General features: G+C 34.6%; 1 protein-coding gene across 1 annotated transcript; it reads right to left on the bottom strand.

The window, feature by feature from the left end:
- Positions 1-10,062: 10,062 nt before the first annotated feature.
- On the bottom strand, positions 10,063-13,792 carry EAF02_003173 (uncharacterized protein; the record flags this gene model as incomplete). The annotated part of the gene is made up of 5 exons (XM_038899221.1): positions 10,063-11,542; positions 11,671-12,160; positions 12,262-12,602; positions 12,652-13,660; positions 13,747-13,792. The coding sequence occupies 5 exons, from the start codon at positions 13,790-13,792 to the stop codon at positions 10,063-10,065; spliced, it is 3,366 nt and encodes a 1,121-aa protein (XP_038761509.1).
- Positions 13,793-13,856: the final 64 nt, after the last annotated feature.

Genomic DNA, 13,856 nt, shown 5'->3' with positions numbered 1-13,856 from the left:
AAGTAGACTTCAAAATAGACTTCCTAACGGGTGTACGTGGTATTGGATTGAGCGCTGTGTCTGCTGGAATCGGCACATCGTTACGATCGGGGACGACAGTTGCAGCAGAGTTAACTGGGCAGCAATATCTGGAGCAGTACGTGGACGTGAACTTAAGAGTCATTGTTGCCCAATTAATGGTAGGGTTATGGCGCTGAAGCCATGGAAGACCGAGGATCATAGGGTCCGCGTCGGAAAGATTGGTAATATAGAATAAGCCAATTTCTTTATGATTGTTAATCCGTAGATCTAACAGTGCATACTGAGATAGGATATCAGAAGTCCTTCCGTCTGCAAGTAACAGGTTGCGGGTAGTAGGGAGGGGACGTGTAGGGATACCAAGCTTGGATATGAGGGTTCTATCTATAAACCCATATCCCGCGGCTCCACTATCTACTAAGCCAATGAGTGGGATGATCACGTTAGGCGCAAGGAAAATTTCCGTTGAGATTTTAAGAGATTTGCTATTCATTGTTCTAAGATACAAAGGATCCCTAGACATAACCGATCTCTTAATCCACAAAGGCAAACTTTCCACAACAAACCTCGATTCGCGACTATGAATCGAGGTTAGTCTTTTAACATGCTTGGCTGGGGAATTGAATTTCCGCTATCATCCGAATGTACGGAGCCTTCAACGAATCCGCCCAGATCTCTGCTGCCAGTAGGGACTGGAGAGGCGTATCGAAATGGTGCCGCAGCAGTCGGGAAACGATTAGCAGGCGGGAATGTATTCTGGTAAGTAGGGCTATAAGCGTTGCGATAGGGTCCGGGGTTGTGATAGTGATCGGTAACAGGAAAACGGTGGATATTCGGAGCGTGTTGGTTCGTAGCAGGGGGACGATCGGGGTATTGTATGGTTCCTGAATTGGTATTATATTTTGCATCATTGCATCGCTTTTCTTCGTAGTTGAATTTGATATGACCGGGCTTTTTGCAATAAAGACAGAGGCCAAGATCTAGACATTGTTCTCTATTGTAACGTAATAAGGGTCGCTGGCCTTAGCGAGCAGCATCCAGTTGCATAGAATCTCCAGAGGGATCAGGCGTAGGTATTACAGCAGCAATAGCAGGCTTCTTTTCATTGGGTTTTTTCTAATCACTGAAGTTGGTGCCTTGGTTCTTGCATTGATTGTCAAGATGAATCTTCTCCTCTAAGTCATCGTAAATGCCTTGCCACCAGACTACCCACGCGTCGATGTCGGCGGCAGAAGGTTTATTGGGACGGTTAACTGAAGCATCGATTAGTTCTTGTAAGACTTTGAATTTAAGATCAGCGACTTGTTGTTCGGCAGTCTTCTTGCATTTGATAGCGAGCTGCTTGAATTCGGTAATAAAGTTACCAAATGGGGTCTTCTTCATTTTACATTTATCGTAATCTATGGAAGCTTTGCGTGAGAGATCTAGAGTCTGGTATTGCTTGTTTAATTCACACCAGATGCCTGCTACAGTGCGCCATCCAGAGGGCCAAAGATCGGAATCATGCGCGTTGTCTGTGATTGTATCAAAGTGTATCTGATTGTTCGTATAAGCAGAGCCAAAAAGTAGGCTAGCAAGAAATGTGATTTTCTGAAACTCTGATTCATTTTCGTAATCCGCGGTCAAGCAGCGATTGACTGCGCTACGAAAAGTCGTGTACTGATCTTGGCGCTTTGCGATATCTTGCTCATCACCACTGAACTTTTCGGGGGCGGCGAGATACTTGCGACGAGGTGAAGCTTGCGAATTATTGCGAACAGCAATCTTCAATATCTCAATTGTGTCTTTCAATTCGACAATCTTTGATTGAGTATCGATGGCTTGGGCCTGAGCAGCGGCAGCTTAGGCTTGTAATAAGCCTGCAATCGATTCGATCGATTCAAACACGGCTTGAGCGGTAGTGAAGTGTACAGCGTTTGGATTATTGAATAGGTCTGTAAAGGGAGAGATATCGGCTTCGGCGGAGTTGAGAATGTGGTTCAAGAAAAGGAACTGCGGAGGTAAGCCAGATGCAGGCGCTTCTGGTGCAGGTGCTTGTTCACCCATCTTCAGCACTTTTTGAGGCTCAAAACATCGGCGGCAGGGTGTACAATGGATCAACGGTGGGTGCGATCGGCGCGATCGGGACAAGACGTCGGTGGGGCTTTGGAAATAAAATAAGAAATAAAGCTGTGATAGCTTATTTGAAGATGATACAAACTGTCAAGGTACGGGTAAAGACTTATATTGTACCATAAGGGTAGAAGAGCTATGGAAGAGTGAAGCCCTACTTATAGGAAGTAGGGCGCGCTAGTATGCTGTGCCTGAGGCACGAAGGCAACTACAGATCATGTAGTTGGCGCCGTGACAAAAACAAAAAAAACCCCTGCTCACAAAATCAGTCTTCATAATAATCCCTTTCGAATACTAATAGCAAATCTCTTTCAAATTCAATCACCCTATCAAGCAACCTACAAATTCATTAAATACCCCATTCTCGTTTATTTATTATTATAATAAAGCATTTATATATTCTAAAGCCTACCAATCTTTTATTCAAACTCAAAAATAATATAAAGCCAAAAGCAAATCTCTAATAACTATTGGTTATCGAACAATTCAAACTTTATGAAAATTTGTTTATTTTAAAAATATAACGATAATCTTATATAGTAAATCAAATGGAAGGAGAGGTATAAAAACATATATTCTTGTTATACACTCAAATTCCCTATTTAACAGAATAGCAATTGATCAATCAGCTTACAGCTATTTACAAGAATCCTACTAAAGCCAATCACACACAAACTAAATACAAACACTGGGTTATATCTAATAATACTCAATAAGGAAACTTTCTAGTATAATATCACAGGTTTAGATTATTAATTATACAAACAGAAATCACCAATCCAACAACTCTTTTCCACAATCTAAAAAAAAAAATATTCGATTTCCTTCAATAAGCTATTAGTCTTCATATCAACGAATATTATACTATTGAGAATCTAATTATTAAATTTACTAAAATCAATAAACTCGAAGTTACACTTTAAGAATATAATTATTACAAAACGACTAAAGAAATACTTCTTAAAAAGCTGTTTAGTAATACTAACTCATCGATTATCCCTAAAAGTACTTTCTGTTTATCGAGTAATTCAAACCTATTTACTTAGTTTCATACCCAATATCCTTCTTGCATTTTTATTAGCTATATAGAAACCTTCAAGTCAAACAATACTCTATCTTCAGAAAACAATTTCAATTATAATACTATCATTCTTGCATTAGGAATGAATTGTAGTTTTATATTATATACAAATAATATAAATACTATAATCAAGATTCAAGAGATTGAAAAAAATAAAGAGTTCTATAATATAGAAGAGAATATCAAAAAGAATATAAATCAAAAAGTATAAGCGAAAGTTATTGAGTCTGTTTGTATTATTGAAGACTAATATTTAAATTAATATATTTAGATAGAAGTTTCCTTTTAAATGTAATCCGGGATATAAAATTCTTCAATTTGATAAAACTAATGGAAAGTAATTCTATAAATCTATTATATATATTTTCGAAGAATGGATATTCATATAATACTCAATCTCTTATAGATTCCGGAGCGAATGGCTTTGCTTTTATCGATAAGATATTCCTTTCATTATTATTCTCTATATTCAAATCCTATTTTATATTATTCGAATTACTAATTGAAGTCAAAAGCTATAATGGTATATAAGGTAAAGCTATCACTCATTTTATATTTCTTAATTTCATAATTAATGCTCAACAATAGTCTTATTTATCATTTCTCATTACCGATTTAGGTTTATATAATGTAATTCTAAATTGTAAATAATTAGTAAAAACTCGAATTAAAATCGATTATTTTAATCAATACTTCGAATAACCTTTCAAGCATTCTCTTATTATTTTCTTATCAAAAAATATACTTTTAATTAAAAACAGTTTTCAATAATCCAGAATTAATTACTTGAAATAAAAAGATACTAATAATCAAAACGCCTAATTGAAAAAAATATACTACCGATTTGATAATAGATAACCGATTATAGCATTGATTATACCTGAAATACTTATTACCCCTTCCCAAAAGATTAATATAATAATCCCAAATGTAATTAAAGCTCAGATTTCAATTAATCTAAAAAAGAAATCTATTCTCAATTAAATCTCTATTCAATTTATTTATAAATCCTTTTCACTTTATATCTCCAATATATTTGATATCTATATATTCAAGTCAACTCAATTTCAATTTATCTATAAGAGAAGCAAGAATTATAAGATCTTTACAATTATATATATAAAGATTAATAATATTATCTCAATTTACAAATCTAGTCAAAACAATAATTATCGAATCTCAATTGTAATTACTACTTTAAACAATTCTAAACCAAAAACTATTATTACTCTCAATCATATTATTACAGATATTGAGATAAAGCTTTTGATTTCTAAAGCTTATTAGCAATATCATTAAGTGTTTTCTAAGTATAAATCCGATATCCTACCTCTCTCCCAGTTATATAATCACAAGATTATATTTGAAGGAAAAGGTAAAAAAGCTTTTAAATATAATTCCTTATATAAGATATCATTCGAATAGCTTAAAGTTATTAAAAAATATATTATAGAGAATCTTACCAAAGGATTTATAAAATCTAGTCAAGCATTATTCACAGCATTGATTTTCTTTATAAGAAAGCCAAATAAAAGCTTAAGATTTTGTATAGACTTTTGATTACTCAATTTTTTAATACACAAAGATAAATATCCTTTACCTTTTATTAACAAGATATTTATATAATTCGTTAGTACAAAGGTATATATCAAATTAGATATTTGATAAGCATTTTATTATATCCATATGAATTCAGCTTCTAAAGAATATACTACTTTCTATATTCGATATAGTTTCTATAAATACAAAGTTTTATCTTTTGAACTAATAAACGGTTCTGCGACTTATCAATAATATATAAATAATATTTTATTTGATTATTTAGATAACTTTTATATTACTTATCTCGATAATATTCTTATATATTCTGAAAACGAAGATAAACACAAGGAATATGTTAAGCGTGTTCTCGAACGATTTGAATTTATTAATCTTTAGACAAATCTCAAGAAGTATAAATTCAATATCAAATATATAAAGTATTTAGGTTTTATTATTTTTATAAATAATGTACAAGTCGATTCAGAAAAGATTGAAATAATTGCTACTTGGACTTACCCTACTATTGTAAAGGGTGTTTAATTGTTCTTAGATTTTTGTAACTTTTATTACCGATTTATCAAGGATTACAGTATAATAATAAAACCTCTTTATAAACTTACAAAAATAAATATCAAATTCCATTTCAACAAAACCTATCAAATTGTATTTGATATACTTAAAGATAAACTTATCTCCACTTTTTTTCTGCAGTATTACGATTATACATTACCCTGTATACTGGAAATCGATGTATCTGATAGCATAATTGCTAATATACTATCTCAGAAGTATAGCAACGAATAATTATTAGTTATCTACTTTTCAAAAACAATAATTGCTGCTAAGCTGAATTATAAAGTTTATGATAAAGAAATGCTTGTGATCATCAAATCCCTAGATTATTGGAAAGCCGAATTTGCCAGATCCCTGTATCAGATCAAAGTGTACACCAATTATAAAGTATTTGAGTACTTTATATTAATTAAATAACTGAACATTCAACAAACATACTGAACAAAACTACTCGCCAATTATAACTTTATTATCATATACCGTATTGGAAAGAATAATCTATTTGTAGATACGCTTATACGCTGCACTAACAAATTGAATCAACAGAACAATACTAAAAAAAAGAATTGTCTTCAATAGCTTATAAAAGATGATCAGATAAATACAAAGATTATATATAAATCTCTATAGCAAGATCTGGATATAATTGCAAACATCGATATATACATAATCATATTGCTTTCGATATTGTAAATTACATTATTAAAGCAAATAGATCCTATCCGAGTTTAGAAACTCTATGTGTTCAAACTATCAAATCGTATAAGTATCTTATATTTAAGAAAGGACTTTTGCTTTATAACAATCAAATTTATATATCAAACATCGAAAATCTGTGAATCTATTTGATTCACAAAGTTTACAATTCAGTCTCCACTATATATTCTGATATTAAAAAAATCTATACTCTTTTGGCCAATCAATATTATTAGAAGAACATAAACGATATAATCGATCAATATATATAGAATTGCTACAAATACAAGTGCAGCTTTATATCAAGAGATTGCATTTCTAGTTTCCTCTACCCGCTTCCGATTTTTACACAAGTATAGCAATATATCACTATAGATTACTGCAGTTTCAATAAGGATAAATACAATTATGATAACATATTTATCATTATCGACCGATTGACCAAACAAGCTATTTCGATACTCTGTTATAAATCAATCGATTCAAAAGATCAGGTCTACTTATATCTATACCATATATATAAATATTATAGTATCTCGGAAACTATAATCTCTAATCATAATCCTCAATTCATATCTAAATTCTAATAAGAATTCAATAATATCTTAGAAATACAAGTCAAGTTATTTATTACTCATTATCTGCAAATTGATGGTTAAATTGAGATTTATAATCAATATCTCTAATAACGCTTATGATTCTTTATAAACTATTATCAAAATGATTAATCTAAATTCCTATCAATAATAGATTACATTCAATTTATACTTCCCTATGAATTATTAGATAATCAAATCCTATACAAAACCTTATATAGTTATTTATCCTGCAATCCCTAGAATTAGAAACTCAATTTTATTATGCCTATTGATGATTTGAATATAACCGATATTAAAGAATATACTAAATATAATAAACTAGTATTCGATTAAGTAAAAGAAAATATCTTATATATACAAGAAAAGATATCTCGATCGACTAATTTGCATCGCTATTCAGTCAACTTCAATATGGAAAACTATATATAGCTCAGTATAAAGGACTTTTCGACACAACAATTATCCAAAAAACTGGATTACCCTATTCAAAATAGATTCAAGATTATTGATCGGATTGGAGATTCCTTTCGATTGGATTTATCATCTATTATGAAAGTCCACTTCATATTTCCACCTAGCAAGCTCCGTAAAGCAGCAAACAACCCACTTCCCGAACAAATCCTCAAACCACTACCCCCAATAAATATCACCAATAATACCGAATAGGAAATAGAACATATTCTAGTTATAAAGAAAGTATATTGATAGCTTAAGTATAGAATATTATAACTGAATATCAATAACAATCTCATCTGGTATTCTATTTTTAATTTAAAAACTGCTCTGCATTATCTCTATAACTTCTACTTATAAAATCCCATTCTACCAGAATCCTTTACGTATTTACCAAAATGGATTTGTCTTTACAAGAATGGAAAGGATGATTACGATTTTATAGATAATAATCAATATATAAATGAAAAAGATAAAAAGAACTTCTTTAATTTATTATTATAATAAAGAAAATCCTAATTGTATAAAAAGCTAAAAGTGATTGGACAAAAATAAAATATCAATAAAAAAAGTCTTTTTCTCTGTTTAGCAGGCTTAAATTAAACTAAAAAGAAAGCTCCTATGGATATCAATAGTTATAGTTGGATGAGGTATAATAATAAAGATTAGATGATTTAAACCGAAATACTAGTTGAGTTCTTAGTCAATAGTAACGATAAGTATATACAGAACAACTACAAGCCGAAAGACAAGATGATTATTGGCTGTAGTATATGTGATAACAAGGCCAAGCCTGTGTTTAATTGTATCCAACCATTTGTGAATTGCCGAAAACTCTGCTTCCATTTGAATTAGAATGAGTTAGTGCTACTATTCCAATTCATCTCCCTGTATTACAATTTCTACTATATAACACTCTGCGGTTTTTTGAGTAAAGATAAAAGGAAGTATTTCTTTCGAAATGTAATTCTTTAGTTCTTTCTGTATATTAAGCTATCTCAAAAGTTAATTTTGCTAAAAGCTGGCAAAGTTGTAATTTATCTTTGTTATATTGCTATACTCAGTAATAGCCGATTGGTATTGGAGAAATATCTTATGTGTATCCCTATTAGACAAGTGCTTATACTTATACTTGCTAGTTAGATAAAGTAGACAGTGAGATTGACTAGATGATTATTCAGAAAGTTGATAGCAAATACTATCTTTTTTATTGGAAATACAATTATGTATATAGTTAGTATAAATCCAGCTGTTTTCTTGAATATATTATTCCTATTATGATATTATCTTTTTTAGTAATTTCTTATTTGAAAATCCCTATTTATTGATGTCAATAAAGCTAATGCTTTTATAATAAAGTATATCGAATTTGTAATCAGGTTGATTTTGATACAAGGTCTTCAGGATATCTTTCTCAATTATTTTGCTATCATTTTTGAGATTACGAAAATAATATATTGTTGTAATTAATTTGTTAGCAAACTTCTTTTCATAATTGTTAATACGATTGATTAAGGGATTATATTCTTTCTTTGAATTCTGTTTCGAAAAATGATAAAATGGATATATCCAATAAGTATATTGAAGATCAACCTTACTTTCAGATATATTGCCTTCAGTATCTATAATTGTACTTGTTAGATAAGCTAATTGCAAGCCGGAGATATCAAAAAAAAGCCTTATTTACATGTATCTTTATTATTCAATTTATCTTTCTCATTATTTTCTTCCTTACTGATAGAATTACTATTACTTTTACTATAGCTCGACTCCTCCTCTTTTTTAACAAAATACTTACTTTGTATAACAAAAGAGATAGACACTCTCTTCACCACAAACTATAAAGAAGTATATTAGCAAAGTAAATATAAAAGAAAAATAAACAATTCATTGTTATATACACATCCTTTTGCTACTTCAACTATACTAACAACAACTTGCTCTTACTGTTGTGTTTTCTTGATGGTGTGAAAGGCATATTGATTATTGATTGAGGAATACAAAAAAAATAAATAATCAAAAAAGATTTAGAAAAGAAAGGGAAATTCAAGCGATCTATATATTTCAAAGGCTTTACACTATTGTTAGACTACAGAACGGTTTCCTCTATTTCCTATACGCCTTCTCATTACAAAAAAAGCAAAATTTGTGTATACACCTATTTACCACACCATATTATAATATAAATAATGATATTTTATTGGAATCGTTAATATATCTATAGATTAAATAATTATAAAGCTTAAAGGCAAGCTTTTTCGAAAAAAGAGGTAATATCACGGATTGCATCTAATCGCAGCTGCAATTACTTATATGTACACTTACACACATACACAATCACATATATATAACTAATATATAGAAGCGCTCTACAAGTGCTTTGCTCCTGATTCTATAGTTATAGATTCTAAGGATAAATTGTACCCTGCTCTCGCAGTTCTTCTAAGGCAAAGTGTCACAGCGAGCTAGCTCGCCCCGAAATATAATATACTATGTAAGCTTACATAGAAATATCTCTAACGACACGATAAGTAATTACTAGCTTATTACTTAGGGGAGCTAACATATGATCATGCTAAGTATATGAACATGAACGTAAACGCGAGTTGTAATGTGAATGTGTAGTAATAAGTAGTATGAATGAAATTGCAAGCTATCTAGCGAGATAAAAAGAAGCTTGCGTTCTTCGACCTTTCATGATATCATAACAAATAGATAGCAATATGAATGCTAAAGCAAATTCTTCCTATCTATATTCGTGTGTATCGAGTCAGACAATGAACCGTGTAGAGCCTTATACCGATAGCAATACCTGCCATTTCCCCTCTAAAACACCTTTTTTTAATCACGCCTCCATCCTTTTCCAGCAAACACCGATGCGAAAAGCAAATTCCGGGTATCAAAATTTATCGTAAGAATCGTAAGAAGCAAATAACCGACCCGTTCTCCCGCCTCCCACCAGCCAAGCAACCCCAACTACATTGTCTATCACAATTCCATACTTTCTCCTCTCGGATCAGAAGACGTGATTGATATAACCTCAACAATCGTGGCTTCATCTTCCTCGAGTTCTTTGTCTCTGAATTCATCACCACCCACATCTCCCTCTCCCTCCTCCTCAACAACACTTCTGAACGACGAAACGAGCACATCTTCCACCACAAGCTCCCCCTGCTTCACCAAAACATCCACCACATGTGCCCCTAACTCATCTCTTCTCACTCCCTCTTCCTCATCATTATCCTCCATATCCCCATCATCTTCCTCTTCACTCGTACCAAGCATATCATGCCTAAACTCTTCAAACGCATCCGCCAACTCGCAATAATCATTCATCAATAGGTCAAAATTCGCTTGCAGTTTCTTGAACGCGGATTTATAATCTACCTCCCCCTCACTCTCACTATCAGAAGTCTCGGACTCTGAATCTGATTCTAGGACTTCGGAGTTGTCAATAAAACTATCAACTTCATAATCTTCATTCAAAACAAGTTCGGAATCCTCGTCTTGGGTATCGTAAGCCGAGGATTGATAATCGAGATGTGTATCCCCAATCAATACTCGAGCTCTCTCTTCGTCAGCCTCGCTTCCATATTCATCTTCGTAGATACGAGGGATTTTCCCAGGAAAATCGGCATCCTCATAAAAGGGGCTAATTCCATTGCCGCAGCCAGTGCAAAATCCGAGCGTCAAATCTACCTTTCCAGCTGCGTCCTCCCAAATCTCATGACCACAATCTCCACATCGAAGGATTTTATCAATTGGGTCATAGAAGGGGAAATTCTCATCTTCGTGAAGGTCCTCTTCCTCTGACAATGTGGGAAAGATATCTTCATCATCCTCGGTGGTAACGCCTGCTGCTAGTTCATTCTCGTCCATGGGCGTGGAGATATCTTGATGATCCATTGTATCTGCGTCGCTATTGGTTTCAAGTGTGAATACTTCCGACATGCTTTCCAGGCTTACGTTAGATCTCCAGGGCTTCCGTTGACTCGGGGATTGATCCAAATACAACTTGATATGTTTGATCTCTTCAATGAGGTGTTGCAGTGGTGTTAATTGGCGACGTGTGTACAGCCCCACCTCTATTTCCAAGTATGCATACAAGCCTACATGATCACGCAATTCCAAGAAATCTGCGACCACTTCTTGAGAAAGTGATTGTATACTAGCATATAGCGCCGATAGAATGGGCGGTGGTACAAGCTGATCAATTTGTGCATGGATGGAATCCAGGGTCGGTAATTCCTGAGAGATGTATGCTTCAACATCTATCTCGCCAATATCGAGTTCCAGTAATGCTTTCCGCGTTTGCTCAAAGAGTGCAGGTACATTGCCAAGCTTCTCCATCAATAGTTTGAGTGGGACCGTTAAGTCAACATTGTCGCCGCTGATCTCAGCGGAGGACGCGACGCCTTGTTGTTCTAAGTCCGTAACAGATTCTGAAAGGGTAGGTGATTTCGAAGGCCTGGAGTATGAGGAGTCAGCAACTACACACCAAAAACCCTGATGAGATGAAACTACAAGGGAAAGGGACAAAGAAGCAGAAAATTATATCTTCAAGTGGAAACAATAGAGCACCTCGGAGAAGCTTACGTTGAATCATTCATTTGGGAATCCTCGCTAAGCCGAACGCGTTTCAAGGGTGGTTGACTAATCATATCCGCAGCCGCTCTTCGCTGCGACGCTTGACGGCTTGAACTCAAGTCTGAATTTGTAGCAACTGATCTTGGTGTCTGACTGATGCTGGTTACACCCATTTGAGATGGTGGAGCTGGAGATGGGGATACCAGCTCTTGCGACCACTTAGACATTGATTTTCGACCAATTCTAGTTCTCCCTTTGTGAAATGGATTTGGTTTGGAAGGGCCAATTCCATTGTCCAATCTGGCTGCTGTTAAAGTGAGTTCCTCAAAATGGCCTGTCGTCATTGGAGAAGATTTGGACGCAGTTGTTGTTTGCGTTTGTTGGCTTGACATCATGGCCATTTCGGCAACACGAATAGCAACCAGTTCTCGTATTTCACTATCATGCCGAAAAACAGAAGCAGAGCAATAATCTCCAAAGAGAGTTTTCATGCTTAATCCTGTAAAAAATTAGTCTTCAAGAAATTGGGAAGTATTCAAGTGGTATGGGGGTATGTAGTTGCACAACAAAAGGGGAAGGATGGGAGGATTAGTTACATACCTTCATGCCATTCTTCTTCATCTACAGTACATGGATAAACATCTTTTGGTTTGAAGATTTCAACAAGATGACAAAGTTCGGCATATGACGAGTGACGTGAGTATGGAAATGTGATTACCTTGGGAAGGCCCTTTTCAGGAATAGCGTCTCTCTTCTTGTCGGGTACTACAGTAGATTTCTGTGCCAACTTTCGTAGCAAAGATTCACCAAGTCCCTTTAGAGAGATTGTATCGCTGCCAAATTGCATTCCATCTAATGATATGGCCCCCTTCGTAGATACCAGTTCTGCAAGAAGCATACGTCGAATGTCTTCGATTATGGGTTGATCTGTCTCGGTAAAACTCATTAAAATGTTAGTACAAATCCATTCAGAAATTAGTGTAAACTCACACTGTCTCTAGAAATTCCTTGACATCATCGAAATCCATGGCGACTTCATAACTTGGTACTAGATCGCCCCAGCCACCTCCAATCCCAACTTCTGCTATTTCCATTCCATCTGGTCCACGGGCAATAAATGGGCGTATCAGCACAATATCATCCTCTCCATAAGCCGAGCAGCCCATTCCCTTCTCACAGCTGTGGATTCGTACGCTTTTATCGGTAGTTAAACAACCTTCTTTTGGGCCATTTCCAACAATACATCCGACTAACACAGGACCCTCAGGTGCCAAGAATCGTGATTGTCCATCAGACCCATCTTGACGCAGCGATTGGTACAACTTGTACTTGTATTTGTCCACATGAATCTGCGAGTCGAGTGTTCGTGATAGCGCTGCCCAAACCTCTTCATATCCAAACGTCCAGGCCGAAAAGTGGAACTTGGTATTTGGTGGATATTTTCTGACTTTCTCAATCATTTCCTTCAGGCCATCAGCCTTCGTAGGGAATGCTAATGGTCCAGTGTTGCTTGTATCGAGGTAAATACAATCTAAAGTCTTCATGCCGCTTGTGTACTCGATCAGAAATGGACTTCGTGTCAAATTATTGACGAACCATGGTTCCGATCTAATGTCCCCAGTATACAAGACTGCAGTATTCTCCTTTTCAAACAAGAACATTACTGCCCCTGTGCAATGATTGGCATCAAACAATGTAATCCTTACTTCATTTTTCGGCGCCAACTCAATTAATGTTGGTGTCTCTAATGGAATCGGTTTCAAAACACTCTTCAAATGTTTATAAGTTCTCTTCTCCTTTTCTAAAATACCCTGCGCCAAGTTCAAGCGGTCTCTTCTCTTTTCGAGTCTCAACAAGATTTCTCTGGTAGCTGCCGAACAGTAAACAAATGGCAGTTTGACACGATCATTATCAAGTCCCTCAAGATGGTCGCTGTGAACATGGCTTAAGAAGCATGCTAGCGGAGCAGTTCGACCTATAATTTGGCGAAAATGGTCGACTAGAACAATGTAAGTCACAAGCTTACTAATAAAACAAGCCGCTGAATGTTTGATCCACCATAACATATGAAAGATATTCACTTACCACGAATGTCAGGGAACTCAGGCATGTACCCGCCAAATGTTGACATTTTGAAGGATCTATTCCCATACCATTCAGATCTAGATGAAATATCTCATGTTGAGATGATTTTG

The sequence above is a fragment of the Botrytis sinoallii genome (assembly GCF_014898435.1).
Source record: "Botrytis sinoallii strain Bc 23 chromosome Unknown BSIN_004, whole genome shotgun sequence".
NCBI lineage: Eukaryota > Fungi > Ascomycota > Leotiomycetes > Helotiales > Sclerotiniaceae > Botrytis > Botrytis sinoallii.
Note: the sequence above shows the minus strand (reverse complement) of the source record. Positions and strands in the feature narration are given on the sequence as shown.